General features: G+C 30.8%; 2 protein-coding genes across 2 annotated transcripts; one reads left to right on the top strand and one right to left on the bottom strand.

The window, feature by feature from the left end:
- Positions 1 to 421: 421 nt before the first annotated feature.
- LOC140441136 (uncharacterized) lies at positions 422 to 3,225 on the bottom strand. The gene is made up of 3 exons (XM_072531601.1): positions 1,226 to 3,225; positions 545 to 1,017; positions 422 to 486 (listed from the first exon to the last, which is right to left on the bottom strand). Exons 1-2 carry the CDS (start codon positions 1,318 to 1,320, stop codon positions 549 to 551), a joined length of 564 nt encoding a protein of 187 aa, XP_072387702.1. The 5' UTR covers positions 1,321 to 3,225; the 3' UTR covers positions 422 to 486; positions 545 to 548.
- Positions 3,184 to 5,144, top strand: LOC140436156 (uncharacterized). Its single transcript, XM_072524867.1, has 2 exons — positions 3,184 to 4,724; positions 5,120 to 5,144. Exons 1-2 carry the CDS (start codon positions 3,184 to 3,186, stop codon positions 5,142 to 5,144), a joined length of 1,566 nt encoding a protein of 521 aa, XP_072380968.1.
- The last annotated feature ends 18,309 nt before the right edge of the window (positions 5,145 to 23,453 follow it).

The following is a 23,453-nucleotide window of genomic DNA, read 5'->3' on the forward strand; positions in this document are numbered from 1 at the left end:
GCACCCATCTGAAGCGAAGCCCAATTCAATTTTTATCTTTGATGATGTTGCTTGTGACAACCAAGATGTTATTCGAGAATACTTTAGCATGTCTCGGCATTCTCAGGTGGATCCATTTTATTTGAGTCAGAGTTATGCAAAAATACCTAAACACCTTATAAGAGACAATGCAAATATTTTAATTGTATTCAAACAAGACGATTTAAACCTAAAACACATTTACAATGACCACGTCGGAACAGATATGACTTTTGAAGATTTAAAAAAAATATGTTCGATATGCTGGAAAGAGAATTATGGATTCTTATCCATTTTCAAAGATAGCGACATAAATAATGGTCGATATCGCAAAAAGATTGATCAATATTTTTTAATCAAGTAAAAGGTGTAAATGAAATAAAATACAGAGATAATAATTAGAAAATTAGTTTATTTAATAAAATAATAAGATATAATTATGTACATACTTTTATTTCCCTAAAGCATCTGAAACAAAAATAGTAAAATTTAGAATTATATCGAAACACAAAAATAAATCACTTACTTTTCTATTTCTGACTAAGAAAATCTTCCATGTTCAGCTCTTCCAGATCCACTATGTCTTGGTTTTGAGTCGTTGTCGTCTTCGTCGTCACCTTTCTTTTTTTTGTTGGGGATGGCTGAGGATCGTCGTCGTCGTCGTCATTTGATGTGGCAGGTGGAGAAGTTGGATTTGAATACTTAGACGAGTGGCCAAAATGAGGGGGAGGGGGAGGAAGATATGGCCTTTTTGTCCCCACCAACTGTCTTTGTTGTTGGTACTTTTCAAACTCCTCCACCTCATCATCTAGGAGGTTAAAACGGTATTTCTTACATATATTTTCCAGCACCTGGAACTCTTTATCATTTTCCACTTTAACTCTCATGTATCTTAATGGAAGGTATCCAAATTTTTTTTTTAATGTTTTGTTATTCGGCGAGTATGTAAGATGGACAAATATTCTGTCTCCCTTAAGGGAAACGTCCTTTACGCCATACCTTTAATAGAAAAAATATAATGAACCAACAGCAGCATGAATCAAACAAAGAAAACAAAATAAAAAAAGACCGATTCGAAAAACTTATAATAATCCCATGAAATATTTATAATAAAAAAAAAATAAACCAGTAAGAGCGAAATAAAATCATGTAGAACAAATCAAAAAAGGAAAATGGAAAAACAACCAAAAATAAGTAAAATACTTACATAAATAACTGCTTCACAATTACAAAGGCGTCCTTTATTGGTAGGTTAATTGGATCCTCAGATACAATAACCAACTGGCATGGTACATTGGCCATTTCGATAGTTCACTGACTGTTCACTGACTAACTGATAGATCAATTTAAAATTAACCGAATTTAAATAGTAAGAATAAAAAAATATATATTAACGTAATTGACTGACCTATTTGATCTTTATTGCAATGCAGAAAATAGTACAAAACATGTTTATCATTAAAACGTTTATTATTCCAAAATTAATTTATCATTATCTAAATAAAATGTGCTTATCTGCCTGACTTTGTAATTTTAATACATTGCAAATAACTTATTTACATCAGAGTTAACCCTTTTGACCCATAAAAATGCAGTCACGTTGAACAACATCTTATTTGCGTCAGATTTAATCTTTTGACCCATAAAAATGCAGTCACATTGAATAACAACTTATCTGCATCAGATTTGATCTTTCTGACCTCTAAAAATACAATCACGTTTAATAACAACTAGTTTGCAGAATTATTGATAAATTTAAACTTTTTGATCCTAAAATATAATCACGTTGAATAACAAGTTACAGAAATACGTCAATTGATTTTTTTTTACTGGATAAGTATAAATTGGAGAGCATCCTAATATTTGGGTTTTATTTGTGCATTCGAAAGTTACCAAGTTAAGTTGAACCAGTTACTAGTGAAAAAAAAAATGAGTCAGCAAGTAGTCGATGAACTTTCCAACCAGATTGTAGAGAAGATGGAATCGGTAAGTAGATTAATTAAGAGAAAATCTGATTTACGAAACGTAATAAGATATTTGAAAAAACAAATTTTTATTTTGAATAAATGTTTAAAGAATAGGGTTTCTTGTGTTAAAAATTTTCACTGTATAGAAGCAAATTTAACTATTCTTAAAACATATCTTGAAAACTTTAAGAACAGACTAAATGCTAGAAAAACTCTTAAAAGGTGTTTATTGTGGCAGGATGTGGAATCTTGTTTTAATAGTAGAATAAAAACAGGGCTAATAGTCAATTTAAAATATAAAGAACCCAAAATATTTTTGGAAAAAGCTTTTAGGAGTTTTTCAATTCAAATTAGAAAAAGTTTGTTGTCGTGTCTTTTAAAAGTTAATTTGATTTTATATGGTGTTTTTATCAAACCACAAAATGGTGAAACCTCTATTAAACATTTTTCAACCAAAAATGTAACAATTGACCAAAATACAGACCTCAAGGATTGGTATAAAATTAATTGTATTAATGTGATTTTAAAAAAATTTGAGGAATTTCAAGAAAGAGATAGTGGTTGGGCACTATCACAGATTCTACATTTAAAAGTTAATATAAATAGGTATAATCCAATACTGAGTGGTATTTCCACCTATGTTAAATTACCTAAATATATAAGCAATACAAAGAGTGTAATTAACATTAAAAATTCTGATCCTTATTGTTTTCTCTGGTCAATTGTTGCAGCGTTACATCCTGCTAAAATCAATGTTACACGAACCTCATCTTATCCTCATTTTAGTAAGATATTAAAGTATCATAATATCAGTTTTCCCATTGACATAAAAGATATCCCTAAATTTGAAAATTTAAATAAACTTTCAATAAATGTTTTTACAACAAAAGGAACAGGAAAGGAAATTTTACCTTTGCTATTAAGTAAGACTAGTTTTTCTCCTCGTATTAATTTACTTTTAATTCATTCTCAAGATAATAGTACAAATAATAATAGTAGTGATGAGGATGATGGTCCTTTGTGTAGAAAAGATCTATTTCATTTTGCTTATATTAAAAATTTTTCAAGATTAGTAAATCAACAAGTTAAAAATGTTAGAAACAAAAAATGGTTTTGTGAAAGATGTTTTAATCATTTTAGTAATGATGCACTCTTACAAAATCATTTAGAGGACTGTATTAATTCAAATTCAGTTAAGATGGTTTTACCAACAGAAAAGAATAATATTATGAAATTTAAAAATTTTAAACATAAAGAACTTGTTCCTTTTGTTATTTATGCTGATCTAGAAAGTATTCTTATAAAATGCATTGACAATAACAATGATCCTAATATAAAAACTTATTTGTCTGAAAAGCATGAAGCTTTTAGTATAGCTTATTATTTTAAATCTTCTTATAATGATTCCTTATCATACTATAAATCATTTACCGGTCACGACTGTCTTGTGTGGTTTGTAAGAGAACTTGAAAAGATAGCAAAGAGAATAACTAGAGAAAATTTATTGCAAAAATTCAACAAGTTAGGTCCATTAACTGATAAAGAAAGACATGATTTTAATTTGAGTTTTGTTTGTCATATTTGCACTAAACCTATAGTCGATCCATTGGATAAAGTTAGAGATCATTGTCATATTACAGGAAAATTTCGAGGAGCTGCTCATAGATCTTGTAATGCTAATTATCAAAATACACATACAATTCCGATTGCATTTCATAATCTCTCTGGCTATGACGCACATTTTTTAATTAAAAGCCTTAATAATAACGTTAAAGGTAATATATCACTACTTCCTCTAAACAAAGAGAGGTATATATCATTTACCAAATACATTCAAAATACAAATATTAATTTTAGGTTTATAGATTCGTTTCGATTTATGTCTGATTCATTAGATAAACTTTCCTGTAATCTAGATGATGATCAAAAACAAATAACGAGAAGGTACTTTGAAGATGATTTTAAATTTAATTTAGTTAAACGAAAAGGTGTTTTCCCATATGAATACCTCGATAATTGGGAAAAGTTGCAAGATACTTGCTTGCCACCTATTGATAGTTTCTTTAGTAAAATTAATAATGAAGGAATAACTCATGAGGATTATCAACACGCATGCACTGTTTGGAACACGTTTGAGATAAAAAACTTGCAAGAGTACGCGGAATTATATTTAAAAACTGACGTATTACTTTTAAGTGATATTTTTGAAAACTTTAGACTGATGTGTTTAAAAACATACGGTTTAGATAGTTTGCATTATTTTACTTTACCAGGGTTAGCATTTGATGCCATGTTAAAAGTAACAAATGTAGAATTAGAGCTTTTAACAGATATCGAAATGGTTTTGTTCTTTGAAAAAGCAAAACGAGGGGGAGTGTCACAATGTAGTAACAGATATGCAGAAGCGAACAATAAGTACATGGGTGATAAATATAATCCTGGTAAAGAGACCTCTTATACAATGTACTTTGATGTGAACAATCTATATGGTTCAGCTATGAGTTATTTCCTTCCTTATGGAGGATTTGAATGGATACCCTTAAATGATATTTACAATTACAATATATTAAATTGTCCCAATGATAGTGAATACGGATACATGCTGGAAGTGGACCTTGAGTATCCAAAAGAACTTTTTAATTCACACAAAGATTTGCCATTGTGTCCAGAACACATAACTCCACCAACTTCTAATTCTACCATTAAAAAACTCTTAACGACATTGTATGATAAAAAGAAGTATGTTATTCATTATATGTATTTAAAACAAGTTATTAGCTTGGGACTGAAGCTTGCTAAGATTCATCGATGCCTAAAATTTAAACAATCACCTTGGTTAAAGAAATATATTGACTTAAACATTGAATTGAGAAAGGAGAGCAAAAATGAATTTGAAAAAAATTTATTCAAACTTTTTATAAACGCTCCGTATGGCAAAAGTATAGAGAATGTACGTAAATATAAGGATATAAAAATTGTAAACAAACTGGGTGGTACATACGGTGCTAACTATTACATTTCCCAACCGAATTTTCATAGTTGTACCATATTTGATGAAAATATGGTAATAATTGAAATGCAAAAACAGAAAATTAATTTTAACAAACCTATTTACATTGGGATGTGTATTTTAGATATTTCGAAAACAATTTTGTATGACTTCCATTATAATTATATTAAAAAAAAATTTCAAGATAAAGCCAAGTTATTATACACGGACACAGATAGTTTAATATATCAGTTTTTTGTTGATGATATATATGCTCATATTAAAGAGGATATTCATAAGTTTGACACATCAGAGTACACTGAAAATAATGTCTATAACATTCCCTTAAGGAATAAAAAAGTATTGGGCTTGATGAAAGATGAAAACAAAGGTCAAATTATGACACATTTTATAGGATTGCGCTCAAAAATGTACACGATAAAAACTTTAAATCAGGATCAGGAAATTAAAAAAGCAAAAGGAATTAAGAAATCAGCTTTAAAGGAACTAACTTATGAAGATTATTATAAAAGTTTATTTAAAAAAACAATTGTAGAGGTTTCCCAAAATTCTATTGTCTCCAAAAAACATGACGTCTATACAATAACTCAAAGAAAAGTTGCACTTAGTCCATATGATGATAAAAGAATGGTTAATTTTTTAAGCACTGACACTTTACCATGGGGTTTCAATGATAAATAATTCTTAAATACGTTTGATAGTAAAAAAGTTCCTTATTCTTTATTTATTATTTTGGTAATAAATAAAAGTTTGTTTTTTAAATTATCTTTCTATTTTTGTACATCAGGTTTTCTTTAACCGATTAATCTACAAATTAAAATGAGTCCTCTATGGTGTGGTAAGTTATTTCACATATAACTTAAAAAATATATCGGTAATTAAAGCTGTTTTTTTTTCTTTAGAAAAGTAAATTGTCATGGGAAAAAGTTTTTACCGACCAAAAAAGATTTATAAAATTACAATCGAATACAAGAAGAAAAATAATACCATACACCCAACCTACTACTTCTATCATCAAAATGTATGGAACGTTATGGTGTGAAAACTGTAAAAAATTCTTTTGTTTTTGTCAAACTTCTTTAGAGATGCATGGAGCCATATTACCTGACTTGTATTGTTTCGAAACCATGCCTAAATCATAACACACAAAGGTAGTAGTATTTGTAAAACAAATATTTCTTAATTAATTATTTTTATGTTTCAGCCTTTAGACCATGTAATTCCAAAGAACCGCGAATCCCTCCAGAAGATCAGGGATGGAATCGTATCCAATGAAGTGGTCAGGTACAAGGACCGGTACGATTCCCAAATATTACGGGGTCATTCTTCACATCATGATAACTTGGTGAGAGCGAGTTACATGGATTCTGTGACGAGGGACTATTATCGACAGGTTAAGAAAAATATACATTATAACAGTAGAGTGTATATTTTTAATCAGATAAATAACTTGTTTCAAAACAAATAAAAAATTTATAGTATCAATCCAATATTGTTTTATTTACATCTACCCACATATATCATTAAAATATATATATATACACAATAAAGCATTTATGTGATACATAGTTATTTTTCCTTTTCCTACAAGTTTGTAAAGATAAGACTAGGCAGGCTAGGCTAGGCAGGCTATACAGATATATCTAAGCATCGTACACAAAAAAAATTTTTGACGCAACAACACCTAAAATATTTCCAAGTCTCAATACAAAATTTATTTTTTCGATCACCCTGTACAAATTTAACGAAAAGAAGAGGAGATGAAGCGATAAGCGATGAGTTTTGCACTCGACATACAAGGTGGTTCGTTCCACTCAAAGACACCCCCTCTGGTCATTGTCGACCGATTCTTTTACTTCTTCAGGACAGGTAAGACAAAGAAGAGACAAGTGTAAAAACATACAGGTAACGTAGGTGACAATTCTTCGGCTGAGAAGAAGAGATCTAGAGATAAGCGACTAGTTCTTACGACCCTCTGGTCATTGTTGATCACTTCTTCGGGAGAGAAGAAGAAGAGATCAAGCGATAAGCGACCAGTTCCTACAACCCTCTGGTCATTGTCGATCACTTCTTGTACTTCTTGTACACCCCCAAGGTCAAATCATGGCATCGATACCTTCGCATCGGAGACCCTGATGGACAGGTTACCAAAGTGATTCAGGACCCCGCTTCCTTATCTACTTATATATATATATATATATATATATATATATATATATATATATATATATATATATATATATATATATATATATATATATAGTAAGGGCATATTCCATATTTTTGAGTGGACAAAGGGCAACTCTTGCAAATCAGCGCCACAGTTTTGTATTACTATATATATGTGTCCTTGAAATAAAACCGATGATTACGATTTATCTATGATTTGCATACATTATTCTTGTATTTTTATAAATTGTTTATATTCATATTATTCTTCTGTATACCACTTAATAACTAAATTTAACAAATACTGCACCAGCTACAGGTTCTTCCAGCTACATTCTAAATCCCTGTTCCGAACGTTATAAACTCTTGCGGACCTGCATAATAAGAATTTATATCTACACTGTCGTGCAATTCAAATACCCATTTATTTTAGCAAGTTAATTTACCACGGGAAAATAATAGGTAGTTGGTTATTGCTCTGTTCTTGTTCCGTTCTCATATAAGGTATTAAATATTGTTTGCGGTAAGAAGGCGGTGGAAGGAAGAAAACTTAATTTAAGTGTAGGCAAATAATAACACCGGAATTATGTAAAGGTGGTTCATTACTTAAGGGATTCATTAAGAATACCGCCTTAAATAACAATAAAAGTTCAAAGTAGGTCAGTTGTTCTAGAAAATTATTTAAGCTACATAGAAAAGTGTTATTTAATTAGTTATTTAGTATTATGACTGATTATATAGAATATTAAATAGATATCTGCGCCCTATAGGAAACAAAAAGGAAAGGTAAAGGACAGACGCGGCTTGGAGAATATTTACTAATATATAGTGGGGTTCCAAAACAAGAAAGAGCAAAGGAAGGTTAGCAATATTGATCAAAACAAAATATAAAGATCAAATTAAAGAGTGCCAGTACATATCTCAGAGAATACTTTTAGTAAAAATTAGGGCGAACAGCAAAATTATTAACATAATAGGGATATATGCACCAGAAGACTGCAAACCTGACAGCGGTAAAGAAGAATTCTATGATGAGCTACAAACATTAGTGGAAAGAGAAGTGAAGCAAAATGAATTACTTATATTATTGGGAGATTTCAGTGCCAGAATAGGAAACGAAGTAATACCAGGAATAAAACAAAGGTTTAATGAAAGAGTTATCAATGAAAACGGAATAAGAATGGTAGAATTCTGCACATCAAACGAACTAAGAATAACCAACACATTTTTTGATCATAAAATTCAACACAAATACACGTTTGAAAATACAAGAGAACATAGATCAATGATAGAAAATGTGGTCACAAACAGAAATATTCACCATAAACAGATAGTGGATGTGAGAAGTTTGACGTCACCCAATGTGGGAAGCGATCACTATTTGGTACTTGGTAAAATTAGATTCAATGAAAGATGGAAAGAGAAGCTTAAACAAAGCAATGCAGAGGAAATAATAAAAATAGAAAATTTAAGAGATGACTTCATAAAATCATTATATCAAAAAAGGCTAGAACAGAAAATACAAATGGAGAATATCAAAAATGAAAGCAATGTAGAGACTAGCTGGAGAAAACTTAAGAAAAATATTCTGGATGCTGCCCGAGAAGCCCTTGGAACGAAAATATTAAACAAAAAGTGGTCAACGAAAATATCATGGTTTACACTAGAGGTTAAACAAAAATGTCACCAAAAAAAGAAAGCTTTCCTAAAATATAAGTCAGAAAAAACTAATGAATCATATGAAGAATATAAAAGAATAAGAATTGAAATTCATCAATTGGTAAGACAAACAAAAATAGATTACTGAGAAAGATTCACAAAAGGACTAGAGATGGATTTCTATGGACAACAGAAACAAGTATGGCGCTTCATAAGACAACAAAGAAGCGAAGTGAAAGAACTAGTTGAAATAGAACACATACAAGAGGATACAAGGGTGGCCTTCCTGACACAAATGTTTAAAAAAGAAAACGAAGAACCTTTACCAGAAACGAAAAATATAATAACTAAGGAAAAGACCGAAATCTCCCAAAACGATGTGAAAGAAGGAATAAACAAATTAAAAAACAGAAAGTCACCAGGAGAAGATCAAATACCAAATGAACTCTTAAAATATGGAGGTGATCGCCTTGTACAATATCTGCAACTTCTTATTAATAAAATAATCACCACGAACAGAATACCAGATGAATGGAGGAGAGCGATCATAGTGATGTTCTTCAAAAAAGGAGATAAGAAAGACCCCAATAATTATCGAGCAATAAATCTATTAAATACTACACTCAAATTGACAACAAGAATAATAGTGACAAAAATAAACAAACGAATATCTCTGCAAGAGGAACAGCAAGGATTTCGGACAGGAAGATCATGCACGGATGCAGTTTTTGTAATAAGACAAATAAAAGAAAAGTTGCTGGACTACAACAAACCAGCATATATGTGTCTGATAGATTTGACGAAAGCGTTTGATAGAGTGAGAATTCGGGACGCGATATATTTATTATATGAAAAGGGAATATCACTGGATTTAGTAAAAACCATTAAGAATATATATAAAGATAACATAGCTATGGTAAGATGTAAAGGAAAACTATCGCAACCTATCAAATATGAAACTGGCATTAGACAAGGAGATTCGCTTAGCCCATTAATATTTAATCTGATAATGGATGAAATCATAAAGAAAGTTGAAAAAAGAAGAGGATATAGAATGGGAGAAAAGGAAATAAGGATAATATGCTACGCCGACGACGCCATAATAACAGATGAAAATGAAGATGACCTACAAAGATTAATTAAAGAATTCGAAGATACGGCGCTCATATACAACATGAAGATCTCAACAGAGAAAACTAAAATGATAGTGATATCAGCGGAACCGAGACTATTTAAACTAGTCGTAAATAACAAAATAATAGAACAAGTGATGGAAACTGAATACTTGGGAATGTCAAGCTACGTAAAAGTGGAAGAAGAAGTACAAAAACAAGTGAACATGGCAAACACAGCAGCAGGATGTCTTAACAACACAATCTGGAGAAACAAATACCTCACAACGGAAACGAAAACCGGGATATATAAATCAACAATAAGACCGATAATGACGTACACAGCGGAAACAAGAGCAGATACGGCGAAAACACAAAGACTACTGGAAACAAGAGAAACGAAAGTCTTACGAAAAATAACAAACCAAACTCTAAGAGACAGAGTAAGAAGTGAGGAAATACGAGCGAGATGTGGTATAGAGGAAATAAACGCGTGGACCAAAAGAAGAAAAGTGGAATGGAATCAACACATCGAAAGAATGACAGAAAATAGAATAGCACGAATAGCAAGAGACAAATCGCCAAATGGAAGATCATTGAGACGACCGAGGAAAAGATGGTCAGACAACGTCAATTGAGGCTAAAAACCGAAGTAAAACAGGTATTAAGCCTATTTATATGGTAGGAAGAAGAAAAAGACTGATAGTCTTTATATAAGATAAGTCTTTATATATGATAAATTCTGGAGTACCAGAAACTGAATTTACTACGAATTTTGATCATGATGAACAGCATGTGGAATGCAAATTTTAGATTACCTTGCCGAGTAATTTATCTAGCTGTTTGCTTTGCAAGTTTTAGAAGGCACAATGGTAAAAATTTAAATTCGGTTTCGCCAGGTAGAAATCGTTTGATTTCTCTTTTTGTTTTTAGATGGCGTAGTTACGTCCGTATATAGTTATTTTAATAACTATTGTCTAGGACGGGAAAGATTGTTGTTTGGATTCAGAGCAGTGGCTATACCGCTCTGAAGAGATCTAAAGGGGTCGAAATACGTATACGTAAAAAATATATGATGACTAGAAATGAATTAAAGGATCCTTGTGAAAACCGTTATTTTGTGACGCTACTCGCGACTCCGTCTGGTGGCGCTTCTTCCGTGACGCTCGCCTCAGCATTTTCCTATAGAGAAAAAATTATACGTCAGTATAGAAGCTTATAGATGCGATAAAGAAAAGTTTCAGGAAATTCTAACATGATGACAGCCAACGTCTGAATATGGACACGGCACCTAAAGAAAAAGACAGAAGCTTTTCTCCAATAAGACATTTAGCAGCCATAACAAAGAATTTTGTGATGTTAGATTACCATTTTTTAAGTGGCTTTTATAAGAGTAAACTATTAATTATGCTTATCCACAGGTATTCAGTGATTTATCGCAGAAATACTACAACTGCAAGAACTATCATGCCGTTAATTTAAAAAATGCAATTATCTCGAAAACTATTGAGTTATGAAGTTAATAATAAGTATACCTTTTTTGTGTTAACGTAATATATCTTTAATATTTTTTAATTTTTTAACAAAAATAGATGTGTATTAAATTATAATTTTTTATATTCATGAGCACCCAGTTGTAAATTTTTATATGTCAATGTTTACAAACAAAAGTTATAGCGAAAAATAAAATTTTAATTTCTACTTTAACACTTTAATACATTAAATCGTAATATTTGTAATAAAGTGTAGAATCTACTGTTTTTTTTTTGTACAATTATATATATATATATATATATATATATATATATATATATATATATATATATATATATATATATATATATATATATTATATATATTGTTATGATTGTTTATTTTGACTTTAATCTTAGTTTATTGAGCCAATAAAAAAGAAATATAATTTATTTGTTATCAAAAGTAAAATATTCCTTATAGGAGGAGAAAAAAAGGATAAGAATACAAATATATTATATTACAAAGATTTACGTTTCTTTATTTTATATCAACGAATAAATTAATTATTAAATTCTGTCGTTCTCTTATCAATCAGCATACAAGAAAATAAATCAAACTTTTATAATAATAAGATTATAAAGCTACATACATTTATATTACGTGAAAAACCAATTTTACTTAAATTTTTCTTTACTTGAAACAAGAAACAACAGAACTTTAAACTTTTGATTAGCCTAACAAAACCTCAGTTCTTAAATTTGAATGCTAATGACCATGATGTCGAAACGATCCTTCACAGATATAAAATTCAATTGTACAAACACTTACAGCTTATTTTCTTCTTGAGTTGTATGTTGGAAAATACCCAGAAAAGTCCAGTCTCCTCAACGATGTGATCTCTCCTTTTTGGCACCTCGGCTCTTTCTTAACGTCTCTGCAAACCTCCTGCAGACTACACAAAAAACACCTGATTTACTTCTCCAAACTCAGCTACTTATTTATGACACCAGGACCTCCTTTTGTCAACTTGATGCCGTAAGAATACTTTCACATATCTTTATAAAATGCCCACGGTAGATACAAGGACCTCTTTTAATCTACTTGTTATCTCCTTCTTCAAATTATTCACTTCTTTTCGTTACGCCGGTATCCAAACTCACGAACTACACCCTATCTTGAGACAAAACGACTGTTTCCTTTCGATTACCAAAATATGACTAACTTCTCCTGTCTCATGATCGACTCCCAAATTCCCATTTAAAAATGACCGTCCAATCAAAAAGCTCAAATTGTGTTTACCATGATTTTGGAAAAGCCTAATTTCGGTTTCAGAGAAAACTAAATAGCTTACTTTAAAATTGGTTTTTTCAATACATCATTTATACATATTTCAAAAGATTAGAATATGGTCATTTAATACTCGACTATACAAACAATGAAAAGATTAACTTACAGGTAAAATGTCTTCTAATTCTAAACAAAGGTTTTTTGATAATTTTGTTTGAAACGGAAAAAGGTCGTTTGCCAAACAAATTTCTATTCTTATCTACACTAAATCTTATCTTAAATTACTATATACAATTTGTTTCTATTGATATCTTAAAATTTTATTTCGATGGATTTTTTTATTTATTTTTCTTTGGTTGGGAAAGAAGAAACATAACAATATATATATATATATATATATATATATATATATATATATATATATATATATATATATATATATATATATATATATATATATATATATATATTATTTTAATATAACCCAATATTATGATTGTAGAGTATAATTGCATAGGCAAAAAGCTTATTCCTACCTCATTTAATATTGCGTATATCGAATTTGTTGTTTTCATTAGTTCGAAAATAGCCTTGAATTAAACAAAAGTAATTAAACGAACTAATTAATAAAATATGATTACACGGAAAATTAATTTATCTAGCAACAGATACCAATCAAAATTTATTTTATGAAATTTAAGCTATACATACATTTTATCATAATGCTGCATAGTCAACGAAACAAAATAATTAATAAAAAATAATAAATGTTGTTTCCATTCATGTATTTAAAATATGTTTAAATAATAATATAATAAATAAGTCAGTACAGCCGCTTTTTTTTTGGTGGTTGATAACGAAAGGTAGAGTTTAGTGAAAACTATCTATTGATACTCTCAGGGTAATAAAGTTACCCATAGGTTATTGGGATTTTCTGCTATTTAACATGCTCCTTAATAAAATGGATGCAAAAACCAGAACCCAGTTTGAACTAAAACATGACCTTAGCCAGGAATTGCCAAAACTTATAGACAATTAATATCTTCGGAATGACCAACTTGAGACAAACAGTTCTCCCCTGCACAACTTATTAATTAAAGACTATAAATTGTTAAGGTTAAGAGTTAAGAAAAATAAAAAATCAACAAAAGACACAACAAATAAGCACTCTGCTAAAACACCCGAATATAAAAGCAGAACTAACGTTGAAAATTAACGAAGAGTTAAGCAAAACAATAATCAATGATAATGAAGATTCCAACGAAAAATGGGAAACATTTAAGAACACATTAATGATGCCAATTAAAGATATGCTGAGTAGTCAGAAAATCGATGAAGCTAAGACTCCATGGATGACAGTTAAGACCCGGCAACTAATGGGCAAAAGAAGATCATACAAAAACAAAAATGTAAACGAATACAAAGCCACACACAAGGAGATCAGGATAAAAATACGGGCAGCTAAAGAGAAGTGGTACAACGACAAATGTTTAGAGATAGAAGAACTCCAGAGAAATCATGACAGTTTTAAATTGCACAAAAAAATTTAAGAATTAGCAGGTATAAGACGGTCCAACAATAGTAACACCCTGGTTGATACGAATGGTAAACTAATATCTGATATCAAAGGCAAACTAAACAGATGGAGAGAATACGTACAAGAATTGTTTGAGGATGACAGGACACAACAAGATAGCATAAACGATTGCGAGGAACATTATATAGGTCCAAATATAACTAAGGAAGAAATAATATATGCAATACATCTGGCAAAATCTAATAAAACTGCGGGGCCTGACACAATTCCAACTGAAATAGTTAAATTAATATCAGAAGATCAGATCAATGTATTAGTAGACTTATATAATACTATATATAATACGGATATTATTTCGAGAGATTGGCTCAAATCAACATTTATTACATTACTAAAAAAACCTAATGCAAAAAAATGTAATGACCACCGTATAATTAGTCTAATGAGTCACACACTAAAAATATTCTTAAAAATTATCCATTTAAGCATTTTCAGAAAAGTGGAACAAGACATCACTGAAACCCAATTTGGATTTAGGAATGCCATGGGTACACGAGAGGCATTATTCAGATTTAACGTCCTTATGCAAATATGTATGGATGTAAACCAATCACTCTATGTTTGTTTTATTGATTACAATAAGGCGTTCGATAAGGTCCGACACAACCATCTTATACTGTTACTTAAAGATAAACACATTGACAAAATAACTTAAGAATTATAACTCATCTCTACTTTAACCAAACAGCAGAAGTCAGAGTAGGCAAAGAACTTTCGGATGAAGTAGAGATAAAAAGAGGCGTAAGGTAAGGTTGCATACTCTCCCCCTTATTGTTCAATCTATATTCGGAAGAACTAATTAAAAAATCACTCGAAAATATAACAATTGGAATAAAAGTCAACGGCAGACCCATCAACAATATCAGACATGCCGATGATACTATACTAATTGCAGAGAATATACAAGATATACAGATACTTTTAGATATTGTAGTAAATGCTAGTGAGGAAAGCGGACTAACGCTTAATGCTAATAAAACAAAATTTATGACAATTTCCAAAACACAACAACAAGACATTTTAAACATAAGAGGGGTTCCAATAGAAAAAGTAAAAAAATACAGATACGGTACAAATATTAATGAAAATAACGAGTATACAGAAGAAATAAAAATGAGAATTGGACAAGCTAGAGCAACATTTAATAATATGAGAAAAGTATTATGCAGTATAGACCTTAGTTTGCAACTCAAAATAAGTATATTACGTTTATATGTGTTTTCGGTGCTGCTGTATGGGGTGGAGGCCTGGACCTTAAGGAAAGAGGTGAACGATCGACTTAAAGCATTCGAGATGTGGACCTACCGAAGAATATTAAAAATAAGTTGGGTAGACCGAATAACAAATGTTGAGGTCCTCAGAAAGATGACAAAGGAAATGGAAATCATGAATACGACTAAGATAAGAAAGTTACAATATCTCGGCCACGTTATGAGAGGGGATAAATATCTGTTGCTACAAACCATAATGCAGGGAAAAATACAGAGAAAACGAGGTATTGGAAGAAGATGCATCTCCTGGCTCAACAATCTGAGAAAGTGGTATAATTGCAGTTCCGTCGACTTGTTCAGAGCTGCAATCTTATAAGTGAAAATAGCTGTAATGATTACCAACCTCCTTAGAGGAGACGATACCTAAAAAAAAGAAAAATGGTTGAACGCATAACAAAAATAACTCACCTGAGAAAGGTACTCTGCCGAAATAGCTGTAGTGATAATTAATTATATTAAAAATTTGTAAAAGTGTTGAAAACAAAAGTTTTCTGTGTTTTATTGCTTGAATGAATATCTTTTTTAGATAGGCAATGCATTGCACTGGATTGTGTTCAGTATACTGCCTTATTATCATACTTACATAATCAAAAGGCCCTGCTCAATAAGCAAACTTGGAATGTCTTAGAAAGGACTACGACACAGTTGATAGCTTTAACTTCCGTGATAGTGGCACGACGGTACCAACCGTACCGAGCTCTTTGGTGCTTTTATGGAAAAATCCAGCACCCATTTTGCAAATTACTAAGAAAGTTGTGCAGTTACGAATTGGGTAGTCACGCAAGTCTATGTGGGTTTCCTAATTCCTACACAACTACAATTAAAAGGACTTGTGTGTAACGCGTGGAAACACTTTTTTTTCGTATATAATATCATGAGAGAGAAAATTTTACCAGTAATATTTTCGACTGGTATGAAAGTTTGTTGCCTCGCAATTTTCGCGAATTAAAATTTGATAGTTAAATTACGAGACTCAGTCGAGTGATTTTGTGAAAATTTCATAAGCGAAAATTGCCAAAAGGCAACAAGTTTGAATAAAGGCAGAAGAAAATTTTGCTGGTAAATAATTTTCTCTCGTATGATATTCGACAAGGCTATTTCACTATAATCTTTATTTATTTGTTAACAATATTAAATGCACAATTGAGTGGCTCAGAGCCAGATGTGCCTATCCAACATAGTTGTAATTTTTAAGTTCGGTGCACCTCTGCAAATTATATTTTTTTCTAAACAAAAGCCACACATGCCTATACTTCAAATAACTTTAGAACCCATATTGCCATCTATTAAAAATATTGCAAAACACGAATGTTACTTTTGTTAACTGCCAGACGTACCTATACAGCATTTAAGATGGCCGAGCTGTTCAGTGGTGTTGATTCTTTTTCCGATTTTCATGAAGAAGAAGAGGAGTATAAGCCTAGTGAAAGTAATAGTGAGACAACAGGTACCTATGTACTTTGTATTATTCGCGATAAGACAATATGATTTTTTAATGATATTTCTTTAAAAAACTGTATGATAATATATTGTTGTATAGGCTATTCTGGCTCTACGTTATCATGAATTTTTTGAAGAAATTAGATGGTTTACGATAGGCTTTAATTTAATTATTAATGTTAATTTTTGTATACCATTTTTTTATTTTATTTTATTTCAGATAATGACAACGACCATGTGACATCTAAAACGCCGTCCAACACTCGAAAACGTAAGTCAAATCCTAAGTTGTCCAAAAAGTTCGTAAGAAAGCAAAAAGTTATGAAGGGAAAACAACATGTTTCAGATAAAGGTAAGACTGTTCGTTCAAAAGTATGCAAACCAGAAAGTTGCTGTAGTACTTGCCATGTAAGATGCTTTTCTTTCTGGTCAAATTACTGCTGAACCTGCAAAAAGAAAATATACGAAGAAGGAAACATCAAGAAAACAAAAGACGAGGAGTTACAGATTACAAGATGAAAATGGAAATGACTACAAAGTATGTAAAAAATTTTTTAAAAACGTCTTAGATGTTAGCGATGGCAAAATAACAAATGCTCTAAACAGAAAAGTATGTACGGGAACTCCCATTTCGGATGAACGTGGTAAACATGCACCACATAATAAGAGAAATAGAGATGATGCAGAGTACCTAATAGAGTTTATTAACAAATTTCCAGTATATGAATCACATTATTGTATGCATCACACAAGTAAAAAATATTTGCCACCAAATTTAAACATGTCCTTAATCTATAATGAATATAAAAATCTTGTGAAGTTGTGGAAAAGAAGCCATTGTCCCTTTTTGTCTTTAGAGATACTTTTAATTATTCTTTTAATCTATCGTTTCACAGGTCATATGTCAAAAATGCGATTATTTTAAAACTCTGCTCAAAACATTAAATGAAGGGGAAGAGAAAACTAAGATTGAAGTAGAAAGGAACCTACACCAAAAAAAAAGCAATTCTGTGCAGCAATTAAAGAAGAAAGAAACTGAAGCAGCAGGAAAAGAAAAAAATGTTGCAGTTTTTGATCTACAGAGAACCTTGCCAGTGCCAGTTCTGTCTACATCTGTAGCTTATTACAAACGACAGATGTGGGTTTTCAATTTGTGTGTACATAATGAAGTTAAAAACATTGGGCATATGCTTGTATGGAACGAAAGTGTTGCTTCGCGTGGTGCTCAAGAGATTGTGTCATGTTTGATCAAGTATATTTCTTTTTTGCCTGAAACAACATCCATCCTAAATTTATATTCTGATAGTTGTGATGGGCAGAATAGGAATATAAAAGTCGTTTTAGGTCTCCTTTATGAATTGCAAAGAAGCAATGTAAAGGAAATAAATTTAAAATTTTTGTGTCTGGACACATTTTTTCAATTTGTGATCAAAATTTTGGTGCCATTGACAAGGAAAAAAATATCACGAAAATATATTTGTGCCAGACAACTGGATAAACTTAATAAATATCTCAAAGAAAAAGGAGCCTAAATTTTGTAATCGTAAAATGGAAAAAAATGATTTTTGCAGTACCCAAAAATTAGTTATTTTTCTGAAGTAGACTTCATGAAAAAGATACGTGGCCGTCCTTCAACAAATCTATACATGAAGTTGGATTTATTATTTCCCGAAGGAAGAGGGATAACAGTAGAGAAAAAGAAAGATCTAATATTATTGGTAAAGTACGTGCCTCCTATCCACCACGACTATTTAAAAACTCTCAAGTGTACCAATGAGATGGATACAGGTCTAGCACAGATTCAAGAGGAAGAAGAAGAGACGAAGTAATACTTTTTTTCCAGTTCAAAATATTTTTCAGTTTTGTTAGTGCGAAAAAAGCCTATACAACATTTTTTTCCTTTTTTCTTTAAAAATAAAGCTAATTTTGGAATAATTATTTTTTTTGCTTTATTCTACCTGAATTATTATAGTTTCTCCTATACAAAAACCCCAAAATGTAGTTATGTTACTTTATTTAAAACTTTATATAACCGATTATCTTTACCCTCAATTATCTCAAAAGAGTGAATTTGTTGTATAGTCACCTCTGGTTCTGAGCCACTCAATTATTATAAGCTATAGTAGTTTGTCCATTCGTTTCTGCCAAAGCATGATTTTACTTCATTTGTTGTTCTGAGATTTTTGATCAACTTCTGGTGGTCACTGAAATCCAGCTGTAGATATGGTTTTAGAGAGCTTGCTTTTGAGTGACCCGTTAATTTAATTAACTCCTGTTCAGCAATACCTTGTTTAAACAAGACTGACACAGCTGAAGATCGATGAGAATGGTTTGATATTTTACGGTTTTTTGTGTGTATTCCAATTTTTCAGCTGACATTTTTGTCCACTTAGATACGGTGTTGATTCCAAGTGGACAATTTTTGAACTAAGATTCATCCTTCAGTTGGGGTAAACGATAAGAAAGAGTCTGTCTGATAAAATCTTTGGTCCCTCTTTTCCCATTAATTTCAAAAATAATCTAACTGGGCATAAATTTTAGACTGATGAATTTCTTACCAGCCATTTGCTGATTGCCAAACTTTTCGAACCGCCTTGATTTGTTTTAGAAAAATGCTATTGTATTCAATTCGGCCCGTAAATTCTCCCATAACGTCCTTCTGGGAAAAGTGAATATTGCAGTTTACCGCCTCGTGGCCCCTCCAAGCAAGTTCAAATGAGCAAAGGTGAAAAAACTTTTTTTGTGCTCCATCGGGGGTTTTTTCGTCGTAGCTTTGGATGATTTTTAATAGTTTTTTGGTGAATAATGCTTTTAAACTGAGTTTTGTTTTCTCTTGAACACTTTGAAGATGCCTTCGATTGGTATCTCTGGCCAATCTTGCAAATTTGAAAGATATATCGGTGAAAGGGTCGATTTTTATGCCGTAATCCGTAAAATATTTTTCTTGTACCATTTTTGCTGTAGTATTCCACGTTGACTTTACAGACGACCCTTTATCTTTTTTTAATGTCTTCGTCATTGCCTTTTTTCATGTTAAAGGCATAATCCTCGATAAGTTTTGCTAGTTCTGTTATGGTAGTACCCGAAAATTGGGTCCAAATAGAATTTCTGGACCTCTGCGTGTTCAATACATTTTCCCAAACCAATTTTTTTATTTCTTCACCTGGCATCCAAGTCTTGATTGATGATATAACGAATCCAGACGAAAGTCTGGATTCGTTATCTCTGTCCAAAAATGATTACGCCTCAATGACGTTTATCAAACTGACAACAATAGAATTACCAGACACCTTCGTGACGGATCTGCTATAATTTTGTCGCTGAGAAATCACGGGCAGGAAAGAATTTTGTCATTAGGAAACGTAGCGTGGCTATGACGTTTTATCAGTTGTCTAGTTAAATAGTAGTTTGAAAATAAGAATTTTGCTACGTAGTTGTTTTGTATTTCCTGCTATTCTTTTTTTAATAAATCAATTTTATCTTAAAGCTTTTAATATAAAAATATAAACAAAAAACATTATTTAAAAAATGCGAATTAACAATCATTTACACCGCCGGCTCCATTCGTTAATCTAGTTATAAAGTACCTACAAGTATTTGACAAACTTCAAAGGAAATACACATAACACTGTATACTATTTTCATATTAAAACAAAAAATTAACCCGAGTTAAATCCTGCGTGTAGTAAATTCCCTGTGAATTTTCAAACAACCCAAACTGGGTTGTGTTCTCAAAGTTTGTTGTGGCGTTTCTATTCAAACAATCATTGATACTAGGCGAAGTTTTCACTGAGCAATTTGTGAATGTGGCAAACTTTCAAGATGTTAATTGAACCAATAAATGCACTGAACATGAATATCAAGATTAGTGTGGTAATTGGGGAAAACCGCGAATATAAAGAGGAAGGGAATCTACGGCGATGCTTCAGTTGGGGTCGTGTTTTGGTCTACATTATTTTTGATGATAAATGAAAGAAAACAAGCCCAAACACAAATTTTTAGGAAAATCTGTAAGAAATATAAAATTAATAATAAAAATTCCAAGTGAATAATACGTTAACATATTTTTTATTTATGCCAAATCTACGAATAAAAAAGTAAAAACAAAACCTATTTATTAAATGCCATAGAAATGCGCAATTTCAGAGTTTCATTTTATATATTATACTTTCATACTAAATTTATATATATATGTATATATATATATATATATATATATATATATATATATATATATATATATATATATATATATATATATTGTGATTTGCTCAAACTCTATGTTTATAATATTTATTTTTTAACAAATTAATATATCTCAGGGCTCTTTTACTTATTAAAAACAAAACGTGGCTTCAAAGTATTTTTTTGCTAGTTGCCTTTGAGGAAAAAAGGATAGACAATAGAAAAATAAAATTACAGCACAATTATGACTTACAAAGCAAATGTTATAAAAAACCAATCAAATATTAAAAGTAAAAATTTTGTATAAACATAAATATACCATATACAATGATTAGAATAAAAATCTCAAACATCCATCAAATCATACATCCACAATTATCAATACAAATTAATTAAGCTTATATGCAAATCTAAAATATCTTAATTTTAGTGACTCCCGATAAATTGTCATGTATTATAATTCTCAATAAAACCAACAAAAAAAACGAATAACTCTAATTTAAATAGGTGGTCGTGATTGAAAGTCTCTGTTTTTAAAAATGACGAAACTAACCTTTTGTTCCCAAAATTGATGACTTCACCTCTCTCTCCTTTGATTGTACCTTGTCCACCTTGCTCGTACCTTTCAGTTTCTCCAGAATACTCCTGCTAAACTCCTCTGCTCCAGGGAGGATAGTTTTACTATCCTGACCAAAATTTTTAGAAGGTATTGTCCATTATTATACTTTATATTTGTGTTTTTAATGTTGAGTGTCAAAATTTATTTTAAAGAATCTCAACGACTAGTAAGTTGCACTGACAATTTGTGATGTTTTGTAAATATTTACACATTTTTTTTATATATATTACAGTGTATTGAAAAAGGAATAAAACCTTTCCGAAAGCTCGACAAAAAGTCAAAAGAGTGTTTCTCTAACATTTCGGCCAACCTTCTGACTGCATCCCTAATAAACTGGTGGTTTTGTTTATATCGACAGTCACTAATATAATATCCTGTATTTCTTATATATATATATATATATATACATATCTTATATGTATATATATCTATATGAATATATATCCCAATAGTTCAGCAAAGTAACCACATATTTCTACGAAGACATAACAACAGCTATGGAAGAAAATCAAAATTAACGCTAATAATCGGGAACTTCAATGTCAAAATAGGAGATCAACTACATAAAGAAGAAGACAAAGTAGGACACCATGGATACGGCAAAAGAAATGATAGACACACATTGATGTATTACTTGGAGGAGAAGCAACTATATGCAATGAATACATTCTTTAAGAAAAAACCCCAAAGAAAATGGATATGGATTAGTCCCAATGGTGAAACTAAAAACAAAATTGATTATATTCTTTCAACGCAAAAATCCATGGTTCAAGACGTAACAGCCATAAATTGCTTCTCAACTGGTAGACTATAGACTAGTCCGAGCCAAGCTGATCATTGACAGTAGATTTGAAACAAGAAAGAAAATGGAAAATAATCAGAAATTAGACATGGAAAAACTAAAACAAGAAAGACAGACGTACGAAGAGAAAATAAAGAAAATATTGCCGACCAAGTAATATATAGAACAGAAACATATCGATGAAATAAACATGATATTTACTAAAACTCTAATGAAAGTGGGTAAAGAAATAGCACAGACAACAACAAAAAAATAAAGTTTCATATCCCAGGAAATAAAGATTCTTATGAACACAAGAAGAACATTACTAGAACAAGGGGAAAGAAATAAAATGGAATACAAAGAAATAAACAAAACTATTCAAAAAAATATCAAGGTGTATAAACGGAGAGTACAGGAAGAAAAGATAGAGAAAACAATTGAAAAAATAGAAACATGAAATGCTTAAAGCAGAACCTGGGAAACATACAAATTAATAGCATAAAGAACAAAGAAGGAGTGGAGACCAACAACATAAATGAAATATTTTACAGATAACGCACGAATATTATACAAATCTCTATAAAACAGAACAAAAACCAACCCAAGACATCTGTAATCAGTTACAACTGAAAATAAAGAACGTAAATTCTGATCTACAACCAGAAATCAGTAAAAATGAAATAAAAAAGGCACTCAAAGAAATGAAGAATAATAAATCTCCTGGGAAAGATGGAATCACTGTGGAAATACTAAAAAATGGGGGGAAAACTACAGTGGAAGTCCTTTATGTACTAATGAATAAAATATTGAACACAAAGCCACCACATGGAACGAGGCAATAACACTATTACTATTTAAG

Source organism: Diabrotica undecimpunctata, chromosome 1 (genome assembly GCF_040954645.1).
Source record: "Diabrotica undecimpunctata isolate CICGRU chromosome 1, icDiaUnde3, whole genome shotgun sequence".
Lineage (NCBI taxonomy): Eukaryota > Metazoa > Arthropoda > Insecta > Coleoptera > Chrysomelidae > Diabrotica > Diabrotica undecimpunctata.